The 27,985-nt window shown below is 34.3% G+C and overlaps 1 protein-coding gene across 1 annotated transcript; it reads right to left on the minus strand.

Moving 5' to 3' along the window:
• Nucleotides 1-367: 367 nt before the first annotated feature.
• On the minus strand, nucleotides 368-27,703 carry LOC134541932 (UDP-glucosyltransferase 2-like). The gene is made up of 5 exons (XM_063385683.1): nucleotides 25,849-27,703; nucleotides 12,306-13,142; nucleotides 7,883-8,105; nucleotides 6,502-6,721; nucleotides 368-2,902 (listed from the first exon to the last, which is right to left on the minus strand). The coding sequence occupies exons 2-5, from the start codon at nucleotides 13,131-13,133 to the stop codon at nucleotides 2,620-2,622; spliced, it is 1,554 nt and encodes a 517-aa protein (XP_063241753.1). The 5' UTR covers nucleotides 13,134-13,142; nucleotides 25,849-27,703; the 3' UTR covers nucleotides 368-2,619.
• Between the last annotated feature and the right edge of the window lie 282 nt (nucleotides 27,704-27,985).

Below are 27,985 nucleotides of genomic sequence, written 5' to 3' on the forward strand. Positions count from 1 at the left end.
CTCTAATGACTTTAAGTATGGAGGATATCTCATTTGTGCAAGAATAGTCACCTGCACATAAAGAAGCAATAAAATTCTTAACCTGTAAACTAATATATTTAGATCGTCCCTCGATGTGAAATATGTATATTTAGTTATTTCGGGCAATCTCTGCTGTTTTTTATTTTATCGCCAGTCTCAAAGTCACTACTGTCAACCATGTCGTTTCCATTAATTTCATCACGTCGTTTCCACATTTTTGGTCATAACAAAACATTGATGAAATTTTTGCATACTTTTATGAATACAATGGAATCACTTTTATTTTAATAATAAAAGAATAAATACTTGAACTCATACTAGTAATCAGATTTTTAAAATGCAAGAATAATTAACCTTTATTGCCGAAATTGTTGTTGTAATAAGCAATGAAAACCACATTAACTTTTCATTTCACTTTATAAACAGTGGACGAAACAGTTCACGTGTAGATGACTTGTAATTAATTTTTAAGTGGCGTTTATCTATAAAGTTTAAATATAATTATGAACAAGTTTTCATATAAATAAACTATAATCAAATATTATCATCAATTATATGAATCACCATAATTCTTTAGTCAATTGTAATATAACCTATTATTACTGCACTCGCCGACAGATACTACTTTTTTTAATAATAAAAGAATAAATACTTGAAATTATACTAGTAATCAGATTTTTAAAATGCAATAATAATTAACCTTTATTGCCGAAATTGTTGTAATAAGCAATGAGAACCACAGATTAAAATTCATCGAGAATATTTTACATTTTTATGTCTTCCAGTGCTCAAAATGATATGCAATTGCGGCCCCGGGCTCGAAATTTTATTTATAATTCATTAATAATAACGCTCCTCGCGATAAACAAAGAAAAATATGTATTAACGAGTGCCTGGTTAACACATAAGGGGATAGATAGCGTGATTTCTTCAGTACGCGGCCGTCACCGTAGATCGCAGCACCATAGGGGAATATTATTATTTCGTTTATATAATACGATTTTTTTAACAAATACGCATCCCAAATACACCAAACTTATTTATAATATTACAATATTTTTTAAAACATTGTGCAAAAGATCTCGGGTGTAATATGAATTATTATGTGTAACTGTAAAACACTATTGTTCGTACAAAAACGTATTTGAAAATTCAACATTACTTTTAAATAACCGTCTTGATTGTACTGAAAATCGGTGGACGATCGTTAAATTATATAATATTAATAATTCAAAAGACGAAAACATGATTGAAAAGTCAAATCTATGGTTGTTTTCAATCGAATGGAAGAGAGATGCGGCACAAGCGTACAATGAGCGTAACGGGACACATCATAGTGGGACAATGTGCGTTACGTGACACTTTTTCGTGCGTGCAGCCGGCGTTAATTGATTTATTAGAAGTTGTCACGTAAAAATCAAGATTTTACATGACTTCTGTTGGTTTTATAAGTGTACTCCTTGTACAACCGAAGATTTCGCATGCTTGTGTTTATGCTTAGTTTCCGCGAACAAAGGAAAAACACTTGTACACCCGTAGACATCACTGGCGCTTGTGTTTGAGGTTGGTTATCGTGGGCCAGATGGAAGTGACTGTCTTCGCCACGGTCTCATCAGGCGTGCAGCAGGAGGTACTGGTTCACTGGCGCTTGTGCTTGCGGGTGGTTGCCGTGGGCCAGATGGAAGTGAGTGTCTTTACCACGGTCTCATCAGGCGTGCAGCAGGAGGTACTGGTTCACTGGCGCTTGTGCTTGCGGGTGGTTGCCGTGGGCCAGATGGAAGTGAGTGTCTTTACCACAGTCTCATCAGGCGTGCAGCAGGAGGTACTGGTTCACTGGCGCTTGTGCTTGCGGGTGGTTGCCGTGGGCCAGATGGAAGTGAGTGTCTTCACCACGGTCTCATCAGGCGTGCAGCAGGAGGTACTGGTTCACTGGCGCTTGTGCTTGCGGGTGGTTGCCGTGGGCCAGATGGAAGTGAGTGTCTTTACCACGGTCTCATCAGGCGTGCAGCAGGAGGTACTGGTTCACTGGCGCTTGTGCTTGCGGGTGGTTGCCGTGGGCCAGATGGAAGTGAGTGTCTTCGCCACGGTCTCATCAGGCGTGCAGCAGGAGGTACTGGTTCACTGGCGCTTGTGCTTGCGGGTGGTTGCCGTGGGCCAGATGGAAGTGAGTGTCTTCGCCACGGTCTCATCAGGCGTGCAGCAGGAGGTGTTGGTTAACTGGCGCTTGTGTTTGCGGGTGGTTGCCGTGGGCCAGATGGAAGTGAGTGTCTTCGCCACGGTCTCATCAGGCGTGCAGCAGGTGGTACTGGTTCACTGGCGCTTGTGCTTGCGGGTGGTTGCCGTGGGCCAGATGGAAGTGAGTGTCTTTACCACGGTCTCATCAGGCGTGCAGCAGGAGGTACTGGTTCACTGGCGCTTGTGCTTGCGGGTGGTTGCCGTGGGCCAGATGGAAGTGAGTGTCTTCGCCACGGTCTCATCAGGCGTGCAGCAGGAGGTGTTGGTTAACTGGCGCTTGTGTTTGCGGGTGGTTGCCGTGGGCCAGATGGAAGTGAGTGTCTTCGCCACGGTCTCATCAGGCGTGCAGCAGGTGGTACTGGTTCACTGGCGCTTGTGCTTGCGGGTGGTTGTCGCGGAGCAGACAGAGACTAGTTTCCTGAGCGCGGTGTTGAGGGCGCAGCAGGCGGCGCAGGCGACCAGCAGCAGGAACGCCGCCACGTCGAGCAGCAGGTACTGGTGGAGCGGCATGTCGGCGGCGGCAGACCTGATGTGGGGCGCGCCTCGGTGCCTCGCCACGTACTCCACCCAGTACACGGCCGTGTCCAGCGCCGACATGGGCCGGTCCCGGAACACCGCCGATGCTCTCCTCGCGCTCTCCGTGTAGCTGCGACAAGGACAACCCTATTGTAAACTCTGCTTCAGCATTTTTATATTCAACCCAGTTACTAATTATTTTTTAGAAGCCACCACGTAGGAGGTAATTTACGGACAAGAATAAATAAAAATGAGAGCTAATCTTTCAGTACTCGCCAGTGTTGTGTAAACATTTAACCTCAGTTATGAGCATATTCATGTGTTCTCATGTTGCTAATTAACCTATAATACTATACACAGACTCCTAATTTAACTTATAATACTTTAAAACAATTCCCAGCGTGATAAATATTAAAATAAATAATAGTTTAAAAAAACCAAAACACTCGCTTTTATAGGAAATCCAACTAAAAAATAGAAAATAAATTTTAACATTTGAATTAAAAATAGTGTAAAATAAAAAGTATTTTATTTATAAAAAAACGGGGTGTGCATGGTGTCAATAGTTATAATTATTTTATTGACAGATATGAGTAGAATGATTATAATTTCGATAGTATCTTAAAATGCACCCCACGCTTTTTTTTAAAATAAAATACATTTTTTTTAAAATTATTTTTAACTCAAATTTATTAAAATTTACTATCTATTTTTTTAGTTGAATTTTCTATAAAAACGTGTTTTTTAGTTTTTTAAACTATTATTTATTTTTTACTTTTTAGTTTGGTTTATTTATAAAAGCGTATTTTTTAAAAAAAATTTAAACTGTTATTTGTTCTAATCTACCATTAATTCTCTGATAATTATAAGTAACTGTAATTATTTTCCAAATTATTAATGTGTTCAGCTGTATTGATAGTCAAATCTCGATTTTAGAAGCCATTCAAAGATTTTAAGTGAGACTTAATGGTATAAGGTTATTGACGAACAAGTGATATCGACTAGTCTTACATACTGTACGAAATTAATGCTGTGAAGCAGGAAAGGATGGGAGTTACGGATTATTATTACGTGAAGAATTCCACTTTTACGTAACAGGAATTTTGGGAAGGATAAGGATTGAGAAAGGATGAGAAAAGGAACTTCTCAATGAGAATGTATAGAATATGTGAGAAAAATTCGGATAGCATGGACTGGGATTCGAAGCCAGAGCCATCCGATAACATGTTGGTTGCTCTACCATCGGGCGCTCGATGTACGATAAATATGGAACAAAGCGCCCCACGCTTTTTTCACAATAATACTAGTATTTTTCATTCATTATTGTTTTAAGCTTATTTTAAAAATTATTTCCTCAATTTCTTCCAGGTGAAAATCCTTAAACTGTAAGTTTTACTCTCTATCCAAATATGTTTCTGATTTATCATCTGTCAAACTTATCCATATTTTACGTGTTTGATGTTTTTTATTTAATGATTTACTGACCTTGGCATAGTTTGGAGTATTTGTAACTACTTGGTGTAGATTTGCAGGTTGGTGTTCGAGTGGAATTTAAAAAATCTGCCCATGAGTTTAGCTATTCAGGTTATGCATATGGTGTTTGATTTCCCATCTGCTGTTGGTTTCACAGCAAAATCAAACCTCAAGTTTTCCATGTTTCGTGAAATATTTGCAGAAAATTTTGTTTTATAATAATGTTTCACTCTTGGCTAATTGGTAAAATGAAACAAAGACGTAATTGTTTCTCTATTTAAATAAAGAAACAACATTTAAAGCCCTTATTTCAGGTTTTTTTTTTTTTCATATTTTTACAAAAATATAGATAATATTATCTTCAAGAAAGTATATTGTTCACAATAATAATAACCCACTCTAACTTTTCATTTAATTAAATGTCACAATATTTAGTAGGCTTTGTTTATATTGCGCCAAAGACAAACTGAAAGAAAAGAGTTCGCACATGAGCGAAATGGTTATCTTTAAAATGTGCGAACTCTTTTCTTTCAGTTTGTCTTTGGCGCGATATAAACAAAGCCTGCTAAATATTGTGAAATTATATAAATTGACAAAAATCTTATTTTGCACATTGAATGATGGAAAAATCTTATCAAATTAGTGTATTGTCATCGGTCCTCGATAAATCTACAAAGTTTGAATGAAATCTGGCCGTTTAAAGTGGGTCAAAATCGCACCCAAAGGAGTCGGTTACAAACATACAAACACGCAAACAAACAACCTAACAAACTTACAGGTGAAGCTAATATAAAGCGTGTAAAATGTATTTAATTTAGGGTAAAAATATTAATCTTTTTTTTTTTTGCATTTTTAAAACATAACTGTAATTCTGTTTATTAAGATGGTAATATATTTCTGAGGTTATACTTCTTTAGGAGTTTTAAAGGTTAAATATAGTATGCACCAGAAATAATGTAATGAAATAAGCGCGCATTACACAAAGTAAATCTGACAGATTGTAATTCTAATGCGCATGCTTGCAGAAAGTGCTATAGCTACAATTATTGTTGTGTCAAAGTAAACCTAATGGTAGTGAAACTATCCTGCAATACTTATTGTAAACTTGAATAGTCATAACAAGACTTTAAGCACGGAAAACATGTTAACGATGCGCACACCTTACCCCAATGTTACCAAGACCTTTTGGAAAACAATTAAGAAATTATGTGTTACAATCATTGAAAAGCCAGTTATTTATAAGTCATTTAAAACTTGGGATTTTTGCTATGAAAATTTTTGTTTGTCAGATATATTCTAGGGTAGTTTGACTATCCTAAATTGTTTTTTGGCACACCAATACATTCGGTTCGAACCCTAATATCTACTAAAGTGACAATATACGGGATTATGCTGCTACATGTGCGTACGACATCGTGTCGAGTTTTCTGTTACCTCTACTGCGACGCAGCACCGTTTGTCCCACCTTTCCGATCCATATTCACGAACTTACTCCTACCCAATGCCGTGAGATAATCACACATCTAAAAATATGACATAAAGGTTAATAGTCAATATTTTTATATTCCGGTCATGATATTTTTAACTACAAGTTTAATACATCTCATTTGCACCTTTTGTATGCTTTTAAGAGCATGTACTATTTTAGTTTGTGATTGTGCTAGAGAAACGAGATTTTTTCCCCTCGGTATTTATCCACAAAACTAGCTTTACTTCTTTTGACAATATGTAAGCTATTCCGGCTAGATCTAGATATATGTTGATATTGCTTATTTATTTCATGATGATGATGACTACGATGATAATTTTGACTATGATATTATGATTATGAGGATAGTGATCATTAAAGTTATGATGATTAATAGGGTAATTATGTTGATGATGATGATGATGATAATGATGATAATTTTTCTGATTAGTTCTTAATACTCATGTTTGTGTACATTGAATCCATATAACGGCATGATTTTGGATCTGTAGCACATCCTGGGGTTTTCACGGCTGGGTTATTCAGCTTTGGTTCGCCATTTCCAACTTAGGAGTACTGACGTCAGTTTTACTATATGATCTGAAAGTTAATTTGAATATGTCCACTACACTTTTGAGTGTCCACAGAATTTAATTTTTGGGGAAAGGAAGGTGGTAGCTTTTTGCTTTCAAAAAATTTTCATTTGAGTACGCACTATGTTCCACTCAATTTTCTTAAGCAGAACCTAGTCTTATAAATATAATTTTCTAAGATGACATTATTATTACCTGCTGTTATCAATTACTCGTCGAATAGCATTTACGAGGCTTTCCTTTGTAATATCTTCATAGTTTAACTTTGTAGCCATTCCCAATTCAAGTAGGTGGTTGATGTTGCCTTCTTGATCTGCGAAGAGGGGAATGCCAACTACAGGAACGCCAGCGTATACAGTCTCCTGAGTTCCTCCCAGACCTCCATGGCTGATGAATAGTTTGGTCTTCGGATGACCTGGAAAAATATAAAAAAGAAAAAATAAACTTTTGATGAATTTATCTGTTGATCCATGAATATTTGTTAGTTATGGAAACTTATTTTGGCACTTGTACTATCCGTTCATTACATTCTTGACATGGAAATTGTAACAGCATGAATTTTTGTCTAAAATAAAAACTAAATAAGTGGATCAGTTATATGAATTACAGATGAAAAAATTAAAACCTCATATCAATTTAATTGAAGTCATAGTACTATAAAATGTTTAAGATATAATCGGGAAAATTGTACTAACCGGGACGTGAATACAAAAACGCTTTTGACAAAAGATTATCAGAGTGAAAAGGAAAAATCAATCTGATTAGATTTCTTGAAATTGTTCATATTACTGTAATGGTTAGTAAGAATATTGAATTCCAAGATAATTGGTATGAACTGCGTGAGAGCATTTTTAGAGGGGAAATGATGAAGTTATAGCATCAAAAATTAAAACAAATTGTCATGTGCTTCGACATTTGAACTAAAATTGTAATCCCTAATTCCATTGTTGAACACTGAGTCAGTTTTTAGATGCAAAGCATTACGAAATACAAAAGATTTTTGAACGTTACTATAATAACGTACTTATTATTAAATCTTCAATTAGTAACCGTACAAATTAATTCAAATAGACAATTTACCCCGATCGTCCTACGAACACCTCACAATAATCTCACACAAGATATTCCTGATAATGTTTGAAAACCATAATGTATGATTGGATATAATACTTATAACATTTCCAGTATATTTTGTGTTACACACTAGTGAGACATAGTTACTATAAAATAACGTCACTAGCAATCACAAGTTCAGTAGTCTAACTTAAGATAATTTACACGATATCGTATTTGGACCCCATCCGCTTGTTAAGGGTTAACACTGTAATTAAGTAATGTCTGAAATGAACCAAGGAGTTTTAAATAAATACATTTAAAAATTTTTGTTACGCAATTGAAAATATAAATAAATCAACATATTTTAATTAAATTTCAAAAAAAGACTGTTGACAGTTATTGTTTATGTATTAAGAGGCCATAAAACGCGCTAAGAAGGTTGTATTACTAAGATGTGGAGTTTCAACGTGTTGATAACACTGTATAGATAGATGTTCATGGTGTATGAAATGCTACTCACTCAACACGTCTATCTGCGGAACCCACTTGCTGGTCAGGAGGTTCGCTGGCTTGCCGGGCAAGTGCTCGCCTGTGAACTTCATCAGCACTCTCTCCGGCAGCGCCGCGAATGCCTCGAGCAGAGCGCCCAGCTTCTCCGGGGGAAGCGACTGCACTCTCACCAAGGTGCCCATGTTGAAGTACACGACCCCGTGTTCAGACTCGTCCAAGAACTTCTCAAGATCCTTGCAAAAATAACAATCACTGTCATCACTCAGGATACCCGTGTTAACTGTATGCCCAAGTTCATCTTTAAAATAAAATAAAATCACGAAACAGAATCATTACTTCTGGAATGATTGTTGTCCTCCAACCCATCTCTAGACAACCATTTCAAACAACGATTCTTGGCCAGGGATCTAATTACTTAAGAGGCCGTGTCAGTAAATGTTTATTTCCAATATTCTGCTCTAGAAGTTCTCTCTTTTAACAGTGAGATTTAGTGGCTTATTCAACCGAAGGAACTGTAGCCGCAGCGCGTGATAAAGCTACTATACCCTTATCACAGGATTAGTGGGAAGGTTGACATCTCCAGTTTACTCGACGAAAAATGTATCTGGTTCCTCGACAATCTGAGAGGATAACAATCTGACCGGCGGCTCACTAGGAAATTGCGGATGCAGGGATTCAGAATCAAGAAACCGCACATTTACAACTGTAGTATGTCGTATCTAAAAATTTTAATACTTTAAACGTATCGGAATACAGTTCATCTTCAAACATGTGGTAATTATTCTTTATCTGGATGTAATATTCCGTGAAAAATGTTAGTTGACATTAAAAAGTATACGAAATTCATCATTTAACGTTTTAAAAGGATAATAACATAAATTCATATGCTTAGATATTGCATATGCATTACACACAATCTAAATACAATCTCACTTAAGTCAGACTACCTAATTTTTTACAATGCACCATCATACAGTTTAACAGAGGTAGGAGAACCCCTTATCGAGTTTGTTTCAAAGAATTTAAATGTACAAATATTACTATTTATCTTATTACGATATGTATTTTTATGAATACGAATTTACAAAAAAAATATTGAATTGATTACATTACACTTTAACATTACACAAGACTAAAACACTAACAAAACTTAATTTTATATATTGCTGTAGCATATTAGAAGACGAAATAACTCACAAGACTAACATAAAGAGGGCTGCATTACAAATTTACTTTACAGAGGAGAAAATATCATTTAAAGATATTTCATTACCTCATTGATTATATAATACTGCCGTTGATGTGATCGTAGATATAAAGGATTGAAAAAAATATTTTCCATTATGTTTATGTAAATATTTAGAAAATGTTATTGCCTATATATGCTCATTATTTAAATAATAAAGAATCTTTTACTTTTATGTACTGAACAAACAAAATACTTATAAGTTAATAAGAATAAGCTTAGTTGAGTAACATCTTCAATTTGTATTGAATTCTATGTACATATCGAAAATCATGTACAATGAATGCAACTGATTGAATTCAATAAATATTTGATCTTGTGAAACGACCATAATGGTGTTGTAGATAATTATAGATGCTCACATGCATTTTGAGAGTCCGTATAAAGCCTATTACAGTTCTATAAGTATACATTAAAATGCTTTTAAAATAGACATGTGTAATATAATTAAAACTTGTTTAAGTAAGATCATCACAAAAAAAAATGAAAATCCTTTAACAGTAAGTTATGTTTTATAAGATTTTAACAAAACACACATACCATAAGAGAATATTAATCATGCCACATAATTCAACACAAAATACTCATTCCAGTAGGCGCTACGTAAAAATAACTTCTATTTTTATGCTGATAACTTTGCATTGTTTTATATATATCATTATTTCTAACTTTTAATATTCTGTACACATTAACTGAAATTAATTATTTACAGAGTCTTAACAAATGTTGGTCTGTACCACATACAGTTCGTACGATATCTCTATGTGAAACACATACAGTTCATTATTAGTAATTTCAATTATATTTCCATGAACATAATGAAATTAGTATAGGGCCTAGGTTGTTAACTGTTGAGTACTTCTGAAGTATTTTCATTGTGAGTTAACATACATACCAAATGCCATTCTTCCAGTAAAGTTACTAAGAAGACAGCAAGATAATATAAGTATGTATGTAGTACCATATTTTAAACCCCTATTAAATGAATAATAACTCAAACTCTTTTCTGGACTATTACGTAATAATTTTTTATTACTGTTATTTGTAACTTAAATAAAATGACAACTAACAAATTAGTAAAATATATAATTACGTGCGATATAGTGTGACATTTTTACTTGGACGGCAAACGAATATAATAAAATGTCTATGACAATGTTAACTTTACTCATTATTATGGAAAGAAACAAAATGGGCAGATAAGCATATTCTACGCTGACATTTAAAAATGCTCAATTCAAAATGAACATTTCTTCCCGATGACAAACAAAAAAGTTGTATGGTCGCGAATAATACATTCGTATGGCGTCACATCAGCGGAATATTCCCTTGGCATAAATGTGTGAAGTCTGTGGCACTTATGGAGAAGTAAACCTACGCTCGAACACGAAAACAAATGAACGAACCGCTTTTTTTTTTTTTGATGGGATGTGCAATCGGAGACCCCTGGGGTGGTTGAAGAGTGTCAGGTCGGTCGCCAGACCAGATAGTAAAATCTCAGGGGCTGAGGATAGAAAAGGCCTATCTCCAAATTATTAAGTCTAAATGTTGTCATGTAATAGTTAAAGACTTGATTACACCCAGGTTTATAAACCCATCATGATCATGAAGACACTGATCGGAAGGTAATGTGCAATACATTTTAATGGCCTTTTCAGTTTTTGCTAAATAATTACAAATATAAGCAAAATTTCACTGTATCTGGACAAATCAAAATATTGATAATATTATTTTCATCACAGAAATAATATATGATATGATAACTAAATTTGAAAAAAGCGGTTATGTTAAATGTATTGTATACTTTCAGTAGGCAAAATTTCCGGCCCCTACCTCTTATAGACTTTGAGAAAAACTGCCTTTTAAAATAACATTGATATAGATAGGAGCGCAAATTTGTGACATGGCCTCTTAAAATTGTTTCATAAATTATTAAATTGAATATGATTAAAGAACTGTCATAATTATTTAATATGAACTCGACTAAACACAATATTAAAATCAAAAAGTAAAAAAAAGCTAAACCTAAGTTAAATGGTTACCAATTTAGACAGAAAGTACCTAGAAATAGTGTCTTAGAAAATGTACCGTTTCTCTTAAATATTAAAAATAGCTAAAATAAAAATAAAATAAAGTGCCAGATTGTAGCACCCGCCACACTACTATAAAAATAATCTTGGCATACGAATGGATTATAATATTTTATAACTAGACTGCTGCTAAACGAGAGTATAACGTGAATTTGGAACAGTAAAGTCTTTGAGGGCAAAGCTGAGAAGAAATGTGGAACAAATCTTACTAAAATAGGTAACTAGAGAGTACAAGATAATTCAATTTCATTTTTAAGCAATTTTATATATAATACTTAAATGCTTAAGGATACTTAAAAACAACTCCATCCCCTAAGTAAATGACTAATGTATTTTGATAATATGAATACTTTGTTTTACAGCTCTTTGCAGGAATTTACAAGTTTTTAACTAATAATTAAATTCTTAAAGAATTGTGAAAATTATCAGTCACAAGGGTTTTGCAAGATAACTCTTATAAACTTATGATTAACTATTAGACTTCTAAAAAATCTAAGTTTAATTTAAGTTATCTATGTTACAAAATGTACAAATTACACTTGTCACACACAACTGGCACACTTGTTAGTACAAATTTTCAAATTCTTGAAAAATACCTGTTAGTAACCATTTGTATTAAATAAATGACAAATTTTTATAATTGTAATTTACGAGACTATTATCTTTCTGAATCGGGCCCTCATGTACCTATTGTCAGTTCACATGCTAAACAAGAGGAATTAAAAGAGTTTAAAACTTAAAAAAAACGTAAGGCTTGAGTTTTATGTGGAAAAGTAATGACTTCAAAGATTATAGATATTTTCCCGGAACCACATGTTTATAGAAACAATACTAAATAATTAGAGTCATGCCAATGATATAAATCGAATCCGCTTATCTTCACAAATTAACGTAATACGTTAGGTATCAAGGCAACAATAACTCTAAAAAAATATATCATAGGTAATGAAAATGTCAGTTTACCCCAGGAAATTCTGCAACATAGTAAGTCGAACATTCGTAAAGAAATAAACGAAACATCAACTCAGGAACAAAGAATGTTCAAAACCACATTTTAACATTCTGAAAGGTTATTAATCTATAAAAGATAAAATTACCTGAGGCAGTTTCTTGGGCTCTTGTATTTGTATTCCTCCCACTTCAATGAACGCCGGCACAGCAGGTCTCGGCCCAGTGACGGAGAAGTGGCTGTTCACCAACACCAGGCTGGCGTTGCTGGCCAGCTCTTCCACGCTAGGAACATCCTCACCAAAGAACTCACGCATCACAGCAGACGTCGGTCTGTTGCCGTAAAAGTCATTCCCTGCTTTTATGAGCACGTTGTACACGGTGTTGGTGAGTCTCTGCCAGAAGTTCATCCTGCTGGTGTAGGGCAGGAAGTAACTAGGGACATAGGCCGGGTGGTCCGGGTTGCCTATCCTCGCGTGAGTCCAGGGGAAGGCCACACTCGTGACGAGGTGCACTAACGGCGCCTTGAATCTGTGCGCGAACCCAATGGTGCACTCGCTGCCGCATATCTCAGTCACGACGAGGTCGAAGCTCTCCTCGGATTTCAAAAGCGCCTGTGCTTTGGGATGTTTCATGGTGTCGCGGCACTGCGCTATAGAGTCTTCCCAAATGAAGTTTAATACATACTTCGCTTCCATTCTGAGAGCATTTTCAATAGTGACATTGTCCTGTAGGGGGGGCGCTGACCCAGAAATGTCAATGTCCGTGTATTTCGGAACGGGACTCTTCTGCGGAAAGTGACTCATGACCACTACTTGATGTCCTCTGGCAGCCAAACCTTTCATTAGAGCTTCAGATATTATGAAGTGACTCTTCGAATTTAATTGGAAAATCCCAAGTATTCTGGCACAATCTTTCTCAGGAATATAAGCTGCAGATATGAGTACGGTGATAAATAGGCCTACAGTAGCTTTCATATTGGTAATCTGAAAATTAAAAAAAAACCTCTCTGTAAACTACGAATTTACAAATTACAAACGCAGCACTGAAAAATTACAATTTATTCATGTGTGTAGCTATGTAGATCACTAGCAGAACCGGGCGACCGTTGTACTGTCAGACTTTATTTATTTACCTGTGCCTATTTAAAAATGGATGGTTTGTGTGTAACCTCCCATACAGCACACAATGTTTTAGTAACATGTCTGTGATATTGCAGTAACATTACTATGTTTCGAATAGATTATATTTCAACTGTCATGTTTCTGGAATATTTCATAAACATTTCATTGAACACATAGTACTTATGTCTATAAATGAAGTTTCAGATACATTTCAGCAAGATTCGTTTGGCAATATTACATTGTGGTTGATTCTGAAATGTATCTGAGACATTATATTGAAACTTCCCTTCATCTTGTTGGCACTCAAGTTTAGAAATCTTTGTCTTTGTGTATTATTTTTTGTTTTGGCGCAGTATTTTGGTACTTGGATTTTTATATGTGGTGAATAAATTGTAAGTTTGAACATTATTTATTTCATGTTAGTTTACAATTTTTTTTTTTACTTTCGCACTTAAGCAAGTATAGAAACAATCTTTTATGCGTCTTCGAAATGTATAAAGCTGTAGGTTAAGGAATGTCTTTTTTTGTTCTGTGTATGCTTATTATGCTCAAACATTCCCGTGCCATATTTATATTTGCGCTGTTTTCAGTCTGATTTTTAATTTATGTGATGCATTAACAGTATATTCGCGATTTAATAAAATTGCTAAAGCATTTAACAAGTTTTCTACTTACTGTAGCTATGCCGCTATATGGTCGTTGACTGTAGAACACGAATGCTAATGTATGGGTTAGTCTCTTTAATGTTATCTTTAGTTAAAAATAACACAAATATAGGCTTATAGGTTGGTTCCTAAATATTTTGGTTTTAATAGCATTTGATTAAACCAATTTATTTTATTCAGTTATCACCTTCGGGCTTTTATAATATGCTTAATTAAATATATTTCATAACCTATAATATGTAGTTAAGGGTAATTTATGTTTATTTACTGTGCACAACACATAAATTAATTATGTTGTGTTTTTTTTTAAATATAAATATTGAAGTGTTTAATTTGAAATAATTTACAATTCTACTGGTTAAGTAATTATTTTTATTATGTTCTGCACTCTGTAGTAGTTACATCGTATGTTGTAGGCCTACGTATTACTGTTAACGGAAATTTAATTATGCCTGCTATTATATCTTGCTTGTCATAAATGTAATTTATTGTAAGTGAATGCACTAGGCCTACACATATAATTAGACAGCGGTTTCATTAATTGCCATTTTGTTTAACAAAGTTATTTCTGCAATCTGGCCTTCATTTTATTGGTGGGCTGGGATTGCAGCGCAAAATAATTGAAATAAATTTTGTCCTTTACCGCAGAGAAGGTACAAGTCTTCGAGTTGTGTTGTACTAAGCATAAGCATCATTGGTATTTCTATTTAAATTAGTTTTTCTTATGCTAAATTATGGTAGTAACCAATTATGTTTGATTTGGAGAGTTTGACAAAACCTAATTCCATCCATTATATGACAATAAAGGAAACACATTTAATGATGATTTATTAGATTACATGTGTATAGTTATGTAGTGGTAGCAATTTGAATAATGAAAATAAACATAAAATGTGCACTACAAAGGATAATATTGAGAATCGGCTCAAAAAATTACTAGAAATTTTAGAGTATTCTTGCACAAAAACATGGGCTGAATTGTAATGATTTAACATCACAGGCACTGTTCACACAGACACTTATTAGGAAATCATTAGGATTTTCATGATAAATTTAATTTTTCTTTTAAAAATTTGCTTAAAATGTGTTGTTATACAATGTCATGGGCCTCTTTGCATTAACCAGACACCATTAAATTGATTATTAGGAATGTAAATAGCATGTTAAGAAATTCCCAGTGAAGAAGTATTCCTGCTTAATAAGTTTGAAAAAAAATGCATAGGTTGCAATACCAATTTGTCCCTTTTAAGATGCTTTCAGTTTTGAAATTTATCTTTGGCATCAGAAACTTTTTTTTTCTGTTTGCATGTTAATTTAAAAATAAATAATGTAACAACTTAGTGTCTACATGTTTAAAAATCTCACATACATGTCATAATTGACCTGAAACAAGTTAAAAATAATTGTTTTTTCTTCTTTTCTTTTTTTTTTCAGCAAAAATCTCCAAGAACATCTGCATAGAGAGTCAGTTAAAAATTTCATGTATTGTATATATCATATATATAGTTTTTTTATATTAAAGTCTACTTCTCAGACTACGTTGTTATTTGTTATTGAAAATACCCCTTTGCATCTTTGCCTCTATTGTTAAGTATTCAAATGGAAAGAACCTGGTTTGACCTGGTGTGGCTTTCTGATTATGGTTATACATGGTTCTTAACTTACTTCAGGTGCATTCTTGTCTGGTTTCATAACAAAGATAATAGAAGTTACAATCCAAAACCCTATTGTCTGTTTGAATAAGTTTCTCTATCTCTAATGACTTCATTGTTGACGAGTTAGGCCAAACTAGCTACCTTCTATTTTGTACAAAGTATAACTCGCCATGCATATTATTTTAAAATTTTTTACTGCATATTACAAAATTATTTATATTATTTGTTTACAATAAATTTGTGATCTCATTTGAATATAGTTTGTGTGGAAGTACTGTTGTGTTAATATTATTTTGTGTATTTACTTTGAAAATTTGGATTTTAGAGCCCCTATACACTATTGCCATATTGTATTTGTTGTTTTATCCTTATTTAGTCAATTTGGTAGTATTAAAATACAAATATAAAACCTAGCTTAATCCACGAACTTTAGGTAGATTAACATGCTATCTATAGAAAAAATTAAGGAAACCAGATTTTTTATGGACTGTCACTATTGTATCTTCAGCAAGTCACTGGCATCTCGATGTTAGGGGAGCTAAATCAATTTGAGCTCTTGTCTGATACAATAAGTCTTTCAATTAGGGAAAGTGACATTGCAATGTTAAAGAGTATTTCTCATTGAACATTTGTTTAATTCCCATTTATATTCCACTACTACACCACCATCTCACTTCATTTAGGCTGGTCAGAAAAGTTTTTCGTTTAGTGAGAACAGCCGATTCCAGTCCAGTCTCATTTATGTTGAGCTTGTGTGAAATGGAAAACAATATGTCAATTCTAAAGCTATATGATGAATTTGTATTAAGACTGCATTAGACCCTCTGTGAATTAGTATATGTGTGTTTAAGAAGAAAAAGACATTAATTATAACATAAAATTGTTACATGTCTTTTGAGGGTTTTCAAGCACACATTTTTTTCTTGCAAATGTCCAAATCACAAGCACCAGCCATATATACTTACTAAAGCATTAAATAAGGAGAAAAGTACATCACAATACGAGCACAGGTTAAGTCTCATGGCTGTTCATTATGTTAATACCGGTTTCCTGTGCAACATACAAGTAGGAATTTTCTATTATAATATGTTAGTGTATTGTACGTATATAGGTATATCAGTTTTTTTTATTTCTATAACATTTGTTTGAGGTTGAATGCAATTTTTTTTCTTGTGTGTATCCACATCTTTAAAATAATCTCAAACAAAATAATATTACAATATCTATTTTTTTATAAAATCAAAAAAATACACATTACTAACGACAAGCAAAACTTGACGAAAACAATAAGATACGAACAAGATCATATCAATCCACCGATTAACACTTTCTAAGGGAGTGGTCAAGGGGCATTATACACAAAGTGATCAAGAGGAAGTGTACGAGGGCATGCTGTGATGAATTAGAACACAGTAACTGCACTTCACTGCAACTAGCTGACCAATGCAGCTGTTACATTATGGTATCTATTAATGGTATCATAGGCGTGCGCACGGTAGGTGCCACAGGTGCCCTGGCACCACCATTAGGGTTAACGTTATTTTGTTTTTACAAGCAGAAATAATACATACTTACAAAAATCCGTATTACTTCCAAAGAAAATATGTTTTCCAATCGTGTCGAGTTACAGATATGTGCTCATAACACTATCAGTATATCAATTATCAATCGAACCAACTATACACACGGAAACAAACCAGTTGCAATTACTCGTGTTGTACACGCGGGCCGCGGCTAAGAAACTTCTGAAATGTAAATACTTCTCCATAGTTCTCCTCGAATTACATATAATGCGCGCTCGGTGTCCACTGTTCACTCCACTCGGCAGGCGCACGGAATAATAGCCGCCGTCCGCCAGGGTTTATTTAAAAAAAGGGAGAGAGTTTAGTTAGTTGAAAGGATAGGCTTACTCAATGACTTATATGCAGTCGCCGACAAAACATTTTTGTTGTATTCCAAAAGTTAAAACTTTTGCCCAGTCTTATTTGTGTATTTTTATTATTTTAATATTTTACATATTTTACGTATGTTACAAAAACTCCCTTCATTTGTTGATTTTAAAACTTAACATTTGAGAATGTTTCTTCTAGCATTTATTTGGTGTCTTCAGAAAACATATAAGTACCTAAGGTTTTTCAAAGCCACCAGCATGAATTCCGTGCAAACAATTTGTGCAATTTACTTTAAGGTAGAGATGGTTTTTACAGCAATTTTCGGTATCTGTTTCAACCTGATACTGATACAGTAATGTACCTAGTTACAAGTCTCTGATACTTTTGTATCAGAGCAGTAGCGGTCCCAGAAAGCGACAAGGTATCAGCATTCTCGTTACAGGGTACACATCCTCCGTGCCGTCGTCACCGGCGTAAAAAGGTATCGGTGTTTCTGATACATTATTCACCACGCCCGGTAATTCTCTACCTCTGTTACTCTCATGCCCGCCTGATACAGCCAGTATCAATAAGTTCAACATTAACTGCAGTTCGTCCTGGCCGTGTATTATTACCACCGTGTACATTGTTGCGGGCTGTCATGCTTTGTAGTTAGTATCTTTATAGTGAAATAAGGAATGGATAAGTGCAGGATAAAGACTTCATTTGTGTGGAATTTTTTTACGGAAAATAATGAGTTTGCTAATTGTAATTTGTGTAAACAAAAACTGAGTTATAAATCATCATCGACTAATCTGAAGAAACATTTGAAACGTAAACATTGATATAGTATGCTCACTAATGTACGTATCTGTTTTTTTATTTTTTATTTTTGATAAAATCGTAATCTTTTAATGTATGAAAACACTAGTTACTAATTGTTTCCGAAAAAAAAAGTCCATATGTTGATTACATCTGTTATTAGTGTCAACTAAGAATTTATTTGCATTTTCATAGCTGTTAGGTACACAAATATAAATATTATATCTTGTATTAATGTACTTTTTAATATTAAAATTTCATTAGTTTTATTTTTGAACGAGACTGTGCACGCACTGCGCACTGAGCGTACTTTGATGTGGGACAATAACCAAACGACTCGTAACAATTTCGCTTTGCGCCTCTCCTTCAACGCCTTCCCCTGCGCTTCCTCCCCTACATTATTTCCCTTCTTTATCCCTTATTCGTCGTTCCTGCTCCCTCCCCTTTCACAAGCTCCGCCCAAGTGACAGTCATCTGCGATCGGGTTCTGCGCACATTGGCCGTGGTGTTGTTCCAGGCGAATTCTGAACTGATACTAAAATACTTGTTACTTTTCAAGTGTACTCGTTTGCCGTTCCTGATACAGGCGCGTATCAGTGACAAAGTATCAGGTTGATACTTTTCGACCCACCTCTACGTTATGGCTCAACAAAGCTTAAAACTGTAAATAGTTTAGTAGTTTTCCTGGTGATTATAACGTTCAAAGCCATAATTTGTCATTAAAAATGTTAAAATTTTTACATCTGTGTATTTAATGTTTTTGTTCGGAAACACCTTAAATATCACCATTTCGCGCTTTCAAATCCAAGTTTTTCCGGGGGAGGACCCCCGGACCCCCCGCTTTAGGCTCGGGGTCCGTGAATGACAGGGCTGTTGTGTAATCTGGCACCACCAATACTGAAGTCCTGCGCACGCCTATGAATGGTATCTCTTTTAAATTATAAATATACCCTCAGTCATTATAATTTGCAGAGGTATTTTATGTCACATGATACATTTTATACGTATTTCATAACATTTATGGAAATATTTCGGTTAAATGTTTCAGAGATATTGATGGGACATTAGTGGAAACATTTCAGAAACGTTACCATTTGATGTTGCAGGGAGGTTTCATTTAAATATTTCACAGGGCGGACCTTTTGACGTTTCTGAAATATATCCGAGATGTTTCAGGTAGGTTGCGAAATGTTTCAAAAATGTTACAATGTTTCAAAAGTTATATTTCTGAAACATATCTGTAACATTTTGTGCTGTATGGGCTAGAATCAATAACGTGTTTTAGAAAATTTAGAAAAATGAAAGGTAATCTATTGATTATATTATTTTATTTATATTGGTATAAATTGGTAGCAAATTACATACAATCTTTATTAATAATCGAATTAGAGGCTCTGATCCGGTTAGTTTTTTCGGCGTGCCTATAGCGCTTCTGATGTTTTCAGCAGCTCTACTGGCTGATCTTAAATGTTAAGATTTTTTTTTCATGGCATATTTAGTGACAGATGATACATCCAAAGTTGGTTGTCACATGTCATTTGTTTATAAACCATATAATAATGGTTATTCATATCGATGTCCAGAACTTCAGAAAGTAAAGGTATTCCATTTTAAACTGGCTCACCAATTAATAATCACAGTCACAAACTTTTTTTGGTATTGAGGATTAAGAACAGTAAAAATTACTATATAGCAATTTTCATGGCTATCGGTTGGACGGTATAGAAGTTGATGCGCTGCAGCGCCATCTAGTTCCGAGTTAAAAAAAAATGGCTAGCATAAAAAAATTATCCATGAAAAAACACTTCGATGTGCCAACATTCATGGTGATCGCAATCAGTCTTATGGTGTCTGAGTTTATCAACGTCATTCATACCAACATCCATTCATATATATATATATATATATATATATATATACACACACACACACACACACACACACACACACACACACATACACTACTCTGAAATTACTTATCCCATTCTGATAATTCTTTCACTAATAGGAAGCTACATTATCCCTGAGTATTATAGGCTATGTTTGTTTTGAAAACAATATTGAAAAATAATAAAGCATTAAGTATCAGTAAACAAATACACCATAGATACTTCATGAAGAAATAAAGTTACACTAAAGCGTGTGTATATAAAATGGTGTGCATTAACTCATATCTGTTTCTATTTTATTTGTTCTTACATTTTTATTGAGTAATAAAATGGTGTTAACCAGTATTCAATATCAAGCACTAAAGTAAATGATTTAAAAGTATATATATATATTATTTATTTGTATGCAGCCTTTTTTTGTATGTAATCTATTTTTCATAGTTTGAATATTTCGATGCTGCGCACGCAACTTATAAGTTCATCCTCATAATATTTTCATAATGTGCCCAAGGAAGTATAACATATCCTCACTTATAACATATCCTCACTTATATACTATTTGTTTGTAGCCATTTTTTTCTTGTCAATATTTGTTTTATGCTGCGCGCGTATCGTAAAAATTCAGTCTTTTTTTTTATAAAATGCCAAAATAAGTATAACCTCACTAACATATTCTCATTTGAATAAACGCTTGAACACGGCTGGTGCACGCGGTGAGCAGCAGCGAGGCCTTAACCATAGCGGTGCATACCTCCAACGGACGCACGTGTAGCAACATAATCCTAGCGCATGTGCAGTTGGAGATATGTGCTGCTACGGTTACCCTCACTGCAGCTCACGGCGTGCACCAGCCATAGGAAGTCCTATGCAATTTTATCAACAATTTACGTTCAAGTATTTTTTCAAATGTAATATAATACAGGCCCTATAATATGTAATGTAATATATAAAAATTCAGCCTCCTTATGTTGGTGCTCGCAAAACTCGAAAAGTAGTCGATCGATTGATTTGACATGTTGACACAACCTTGCATTTTAAAGTTTTTATAGTAAATGTTTCAAAAAAGTAAAAAATACCAATTCGGAAATTTTCCTGGAAGTCCGTCATTTTCAAAGTAAGAAGCATGAATTTTGTTTTTATGGTGTTCGGTTAGAAATAATCATATATGGGTCTAAGTGTTTTTGTAAAAGTGAAAGGATACTTTTTTAATTGAATTGTTATAAGTTTCATCCACATTCTGCTAATGTGTATTTTAGAACCTAATTATCTCTGGAACGTATAGCGAGAAAGGATATTTGTCTCTTAACGGAATATTCTTTTTTGAATGCACGCGCGAAAAAAAAAATTACTACCGTCATTTGTTTTCGCTTACCATAGTACTCGTTTTACGAGTTGGCTTACAAGAAGCCTTTGGAGGCATTAGATAATACACTGAAATACTAGAGAAATAATCAGGGTCAATTTGGTGGAGCATTGTTACTATACTGTAGCTTCAGGCAAACGCTTCCAGTTATGCCTCGCTCAACACCAGTTGATGAATTGAATGTCCGTTTGAAATATTCAAATTCTGGGAGCACATTCAATAATGCATTTAACAACAAATATGAGAGAACAGCTACCACCGATCCAAAAGCCGACATATTTTCAAGACAATTACTTGAGGTAGGTAAAATCACTGTACCTACAAATCCAGAAACAGGAAAAAATCACTTACCCATTATATATTTTTTCAATATCGTGAATTAAAAAGATGAATTAGCTGATAAGATTTTCCCAAGCACCGAAACAAATGATCGAAATTACGCATGGTTAAGTAGAAGAGCCATTCTAGCGGCTAAAAATGTCAACGTAAACAAAATGAACAATATCATTCTAAACAGAATCGCAGATGAAACAGTGTCATGCAAATCCATTGACTCCGTGATAAACCAAAGTGAAGTATTGAATTTTCGAACTGAATTTCTTATTTCACTATATATTACCAGATTACCGTCACACATTATGGATTGGAAAATTTGCGTGCCAATTATATTACTCCGAAACATCAGCGAAAGGTATACGATGTCATACGATTGGTAGTTTAAAAAATGATGAACAATCTAATTGAAGCAACAATTCTGATTGGACCTCATAAAGGCGAAGACGTACTACTTCTACGAATACCACTCATTCCGACAGATATAGCGTTCGATTTAATAAGTCTTCAATTTCCAATACACCTTGCGTTTGCAATCGTCGTAAATGTGCGGTTTGAATTTAGAAAACGAATACTTCTCTCATGGGCAATTATACGCCGCAAGCTTAAGAGTCGGTAAACCATCTGATCTTAATGTTTATGCAGAAAACCGACAAACAAAAAAATGTAGTTCAACTAGCTTTAAAATAAAAAATAATATTATTTGAAAAACAATTTTCTTTCTTTCCTTTTATTCCACTGCATAGCCAAAGCAATGCAAAGCAGTGTATTAAATTAAATGATATGTTTTCTCGGTGAATCTATGTTCGCTAGAATACTTTGATTTATTTTTCTATTTATTTCAATTCAGGCAGAGACACATTGAAGCGTGGACGGGTTTAGCTAGTATGTGAGTGTTTATACATACAGTATAAATAAAACCAGAACCCGGTAGACGTAGTCCTGTATATTTACCTATATTTATAAAATTAATGGTTTGCATGTAATCAAGATCTATAAAGCGTTTGAAATGGTATTCCATTTTTAACTCACTCACAAATTATTAACCACGCTCACAATCACTATTTTTTATTGAGGATGAAAGGTGTAAAAAATCACAGTATACCAATTTGCATGGCGATCGGTTAAACGGAATAGAAGTTGATTAAATGTAGTCATATCTGGCGGCGTGTTACAAATTTTTTTTCCATAAATAAAACATTTCTATGTACCAATTTTCATGGCGATCGGTCAAACATTGTCGGAGTTTATCGACGTCATACATACATACCAACATATATATATATATATATATATATATATATATATATATATTTATTTATTGCCTTTTTTTAAGTGGCGAAGTTAAGCCGTTCGCCTTGTTTAAAAACTTAACCACATACATATTTACTAACTAGGTACATGCATATATATGTATATATATGTATATTTATGTATATATGTACATATAACTTTTCACAAAAGACTAAGCGTTAGCAGTAATTTATTCTTTAAAAATGTCTTTTTTTTGGCAAGGATTTTAGTTTCAATTATTTATTATTTTTTTTAAAAAATATTTGTTTATTTTACCATTGCTCCCAGCAGCTCTTTTGTAATAATTGAAGTCAACCTGAATGACGTTCCTTCGTATAAAATAAAAAATCTACACTAAAAATTTAATGTGGAATTAATTTATAAAAAAATTCAACTACCTCTTACTACAAAATTTATAACAACTGATATAGTGTGTTGGCTTCATTTTAAGCTTTTGTTTAAGGGACCCGTCATTGTGGGCACACATACTGAGTGAAGAGCTTCAGAAGAAATCACGCGATTTGATAACTGCAAGATATCCGAGGGAATTCCGTTCACGAAAAACATTGCAGCCCTGCCCCCTTCCAACCTTTATGGGCACAACACATAATGACGTTAAATAACAGTCAACATTATAAATTTGACTAAACATAAAGAAATGTAACCAACTACAGAGTAAACAGGAGACAAATGTAACCTAGGGAAAAGTCAAGCCCCTTCAGTGAAAATAAGTGCAACATGTCTTCTTACTGTATTTTATTGAATTATTTTTTTAAAGTATGGCAATACTTTTGTGCAACGGTTTAAGTTTTACAAAAATCTATAAAAAATTAAGCAGACTTAATATCTAAAGTTTCAGTCTCTACAAATGTTCTCTAATTTGGGCGTGCCACCATTATAGCTACTACTAATTTTTACGTCTCAACTATTCGCGTCTCGGGACAATTCGTAAACGAAAATATTTCAAAATTATATAGTTTAAACGATAACGAACTTGCGGGTTTGACACCAACAGGTCCGGGAAGAAAATTCAGTTATGTTCATAGCTATAACTGCAATCTCGTAAAAAAAAAAAAAGTTCCAAAGTTTCGTTTTGTAAAAGCATATTTGTGTGGCACACCTAGTGTACAAATCCTGTTACTGCACCACGCCCACCTCCTTCCCTCTTCAGACACACAGCAGTCCGCGGTAGCGATTACACTGCGCGAGGCGCGCGCCCAGTTTGTTGCGCGAGGCTCACTTACACTGAACGCGCAATGCCTCGTACTGCCAGCCCCAAAAGTGTCGTAGAGGAAGTGTACGATAACGTTAACAGCTGTTATGCCAATAAATGCTAACCCCAAATTACTACGAATGTTTGTGCAAGCTGTTGAAATGAGAAACGTACTGAACTGGTTTCTAATACAAATGCGTGCCATCGCAAAGTTAGTTCCGTGTCTCGGCACCCGCAAACTGGAAACACACTTCTTCCTTGCAAATTTGAAACTGGTAGTCGGTTCCGGCAACAAATGAATGCTGGACTGATATTAATTTATACGGCGCGGAGGCGCAGCCAGTGTACAGATGATCGGGCCAGCTCTCATGGTCTGTCTGTTTTTTTCGGTACAAATTTTGAAATAGATTTTAATCTAACTTTTTAATGAGCTAGATACTTAAAACTTCAAACATGCTCAGAACTGGATGTCAATGCAATATTAACTCGCTTTCTTGTCTGTCTGTTTATCTATTTGCCTATTTAGTCCAAATAAATTCTGGTAAATAAAAACTAAATTAAACCTGAAATTGGTCTCATGTGTCTTTATAATCTCATCAAGATGTTTGAAATCGTTTTCGAAATTTCACACGCAAAATACTAAAAAAAAACATAAAATAATAATTATAAAAATGAATATACAGAGTTTTTAAAAATTAATTAGAATTTAGAAATAATTTCTCCTACACCTATAAAGATTTATTACCCCATACAGATTGTCCTGAAGATTTATGATTGTTAATTTTTAATACATATGAAGAAAAAAAGTAGATTTATAACGAAAACACAAGTTTATCTTGAGAAAACTCACACAACAGTTGATATCATTTGCAGTGCAATAACATTTTTAGTGACTTAGGTGAATAATTAATGAATCAACTATATATTAGGAGCGCTTAACTTTTTCGTTTTTAACTCTAACAACAATTTTCATAGCTGTTAAAAATTCACAATCACAAAATTTCAGAACAAATTGTAATGGGTTTAGGATTCTATATAGGGTTATAAATTTGTATGGTGCTGAGAGAAATGTTTTTTTTATTAGTTTTTATAAAATTAATCTTTTTAATTCTTATCACATTTTACCAAAGAAACAAACAACTTCCGTTAGAAGGAAGGTAATCTAAATTAACTTGCGTCAATACAATATAAATAATGTAAGCTTCAAACATCACGAAGTGTGTGAAATTTTCTTTCATGTGCCATGCTTCGATGCATAATTAAATAGTGAGTTATGACTAGTGACTACTCAAAGGATTCGCAAGTTAGTTGTCTAATAGTTTTTCACCGTTGTGAATGCAATGTTATAAGGCCATCCGGAAAAATGGCATATAAAAAGTGTATTTTTTGAGTGGCATAAAACAATATGTTAAGTACTTTTGAATAATAATAATGATATGAGATGTTTGTGACGAAAATACTTACATGATGACCGATATATGAAGCGTTAAAAACTGACACCTCCCGTGTCTGCAGCAGTGCTCTCAATGGTGGCGCAATGCATGAGAGTATTTCTAGAGCGCCGTTAGACGACTATTCAGAGAACTGATAAAAGACATGACTTGACGCTTTGTTTCCTGATATCGCAAGAGACCCATTGACTTTTGAAGCTTTATCATTATAATATCGCTTTATAAAAAAAATATTGTGTAGTGTTTTTGACGGTAGGCGATACTCACGGTGAACAATCAGATTTTAAAATAACATATTTTATTAAAAATGAAAGTTATTAGGTTTTGAAAGATTTAAAAGTGGTTTTTGCACATGAGCATTATCTCCAGGGAATTGTAAGTTTAAATATTTTGCATTCAAAATATGATATACAATATCTATTATCGTGTGTGTGTTGGGCCTAAACCATTTATCATGTATAGAAAAAGGTAATATGTTAAGTCACTGTATCAAGGTGAAATAATTCTGCCGTCTTGAGTACGATAATGGACCCTACCGCACCCTGTCGAGAATCTATTATGACAAATATTTACTGTTTGAAAAAAATCTCTAATTAGCCAGGATATTAAAATTGGTTACATGAATCCACCATGCTATAAATGACTCATGAAATGGGGATGTTTTTTTAAAATAATTATTTACGACATACGCTATTGCTATTTTTCTCTTAACGTCATAGAGGAAACCCGAAGAACGGGCAAGAAAGTTGAATACCTAAACACAGAAAACAAGCAAAAATAAGCCGATATAAAATGTTAAATGTAAAGACAGTACAGAATATTCTGTGTAGGGAAACAATAGTCAAAAATATCACAGCACAGACGAACCCAGTTGTGCTGAAAATGATGACAGTCACAACAAAAACGGAAAATAACACAAAGTACAACTTTGAACAACACAGCACCAACAGAGGAACCCAAAGATGATAAAAATAGATAGTCTGGACAAGACAATAACATTACAGTGACGTAGGCCTACGTGTGAACCTAGTGATGACATTAAACAGGTATCCTGAAAACACAACGGCAGTGCAGACGAAAACAGTAGTGACGTTTCGGAAACAGATCTGTTCCCGTCATCAGGCATAAACAGGCTGATGACATTTAACATTTGACATCGGCTGATTTTGGCTTGTTTTATTTTATTTTTTCCATATTTTTTGTCCGTTCTTCGAGTTTTCTTAGATGTACGTGCAGACTAGCGGTGGAGTATGTCCAAAAAAATGTTTTAATTGAATCCTTTACTCTTGAGGGAAAAATAAATAATATTGCCCAATATCGGCAACGTACAATGTGGCGCAATGTAAAGACAATGAACTCACATTACGAAGGACGTGGGTTCGAATCTCAGGACCGGCCATCCTCGTTTTTGAAGAATAATGGCAGGCAAACCCTCGGGTGGTTCATAACAGCAAGCGATGGCCGATCTTCAATGTTCCGATTAGTGATATTCTAACTTTGCATCTTTAAATACCGCGCTGTCGACGTAACAAAAATAATAATAACAAAACAAAAATAGATCGTTACCCTTAAATCAAATTTACATAAATTAGTTTTGCTGTAAGTTATAAACAGACCAAGATTTTTTATTCGGGAATTATAGCAGAGCCAAAGTGCTTGCTATACTCGACATTAAGTTCTGATGTTTTATATACGTTAGATGGGGTTATTTGTCCAAATTCATCTAAACACATGATAGTACTTTCTCATCATGTTTTTTTTCTTTTACTTCGGCACAACATCTCGTTGGCAACCAGGTAATTTGAAACGGATAAACTCAACAAACACACTTCGAGGAAACTCTGGAAGGAAGCGGTTGGAAGATCGATCATGGTCTATAGCAAGGTACCAAATGAACCATCCCAACATTGTTCTAGAGTGATTTGGGGGAAGTAATGGAAAAAGCGACGTGAGCATGGTCGGACAGGGATTCGATCCCAGGTCTTTTTGGAATAAGAGTCCATCGTCTGACCACTGCGCCAACCTTGCTCCATTACTACCTTAAGGGTGTTAGGCTTCGCCATCTTGCGATCTTAACTATTTTGTAAACCGCTTGCAATAAAGCTTCCTTACAGAAATTTTTTAATGTTTGACCTGGCATTGGACTTAGC

This window comes from Bacillus rossius (genome assembly GCF_032445375.1).
Source record: "Bacillus rossius redtenbacheri isolate Brsri chromosome 4 unlocalized genomic scaffold, Brsri_v3 Brsri_v3_scf4_2, whole genome shotgun sequence".
Lineage (NCBI taxonomy): Eukaryota > Metazoa > Arthropoda > Insecta > Phasmatodea > Bacillidae > Bacillus > Bacillus rossius.

Excerpts from the sequence above, each read along its gene's own strand:
- LOC134541932 (XM_063385683.1), bottom strand. The coding sequence starts at position 13,133 with ATGAAAGCTACTGTAGGCCTATTTATCACCGTACTCATATCTGCAGCT. Across the intron at positions 8,106-12,305 it reads AGCCCAAGAAACTGCCTCAG|GATCTTGAGAAGTTCTTGGA; the intron begins GTAATTTTATCT and ends TATTTTTGCAAG. Across the intron at positions 2,903-6,501 it reads CGAGTAATTGATAACAGCAG|CTACACGGAGAGCGCGAGGA; the intron begins GTAATAATAATG and ends TCCTTGTCGCAG.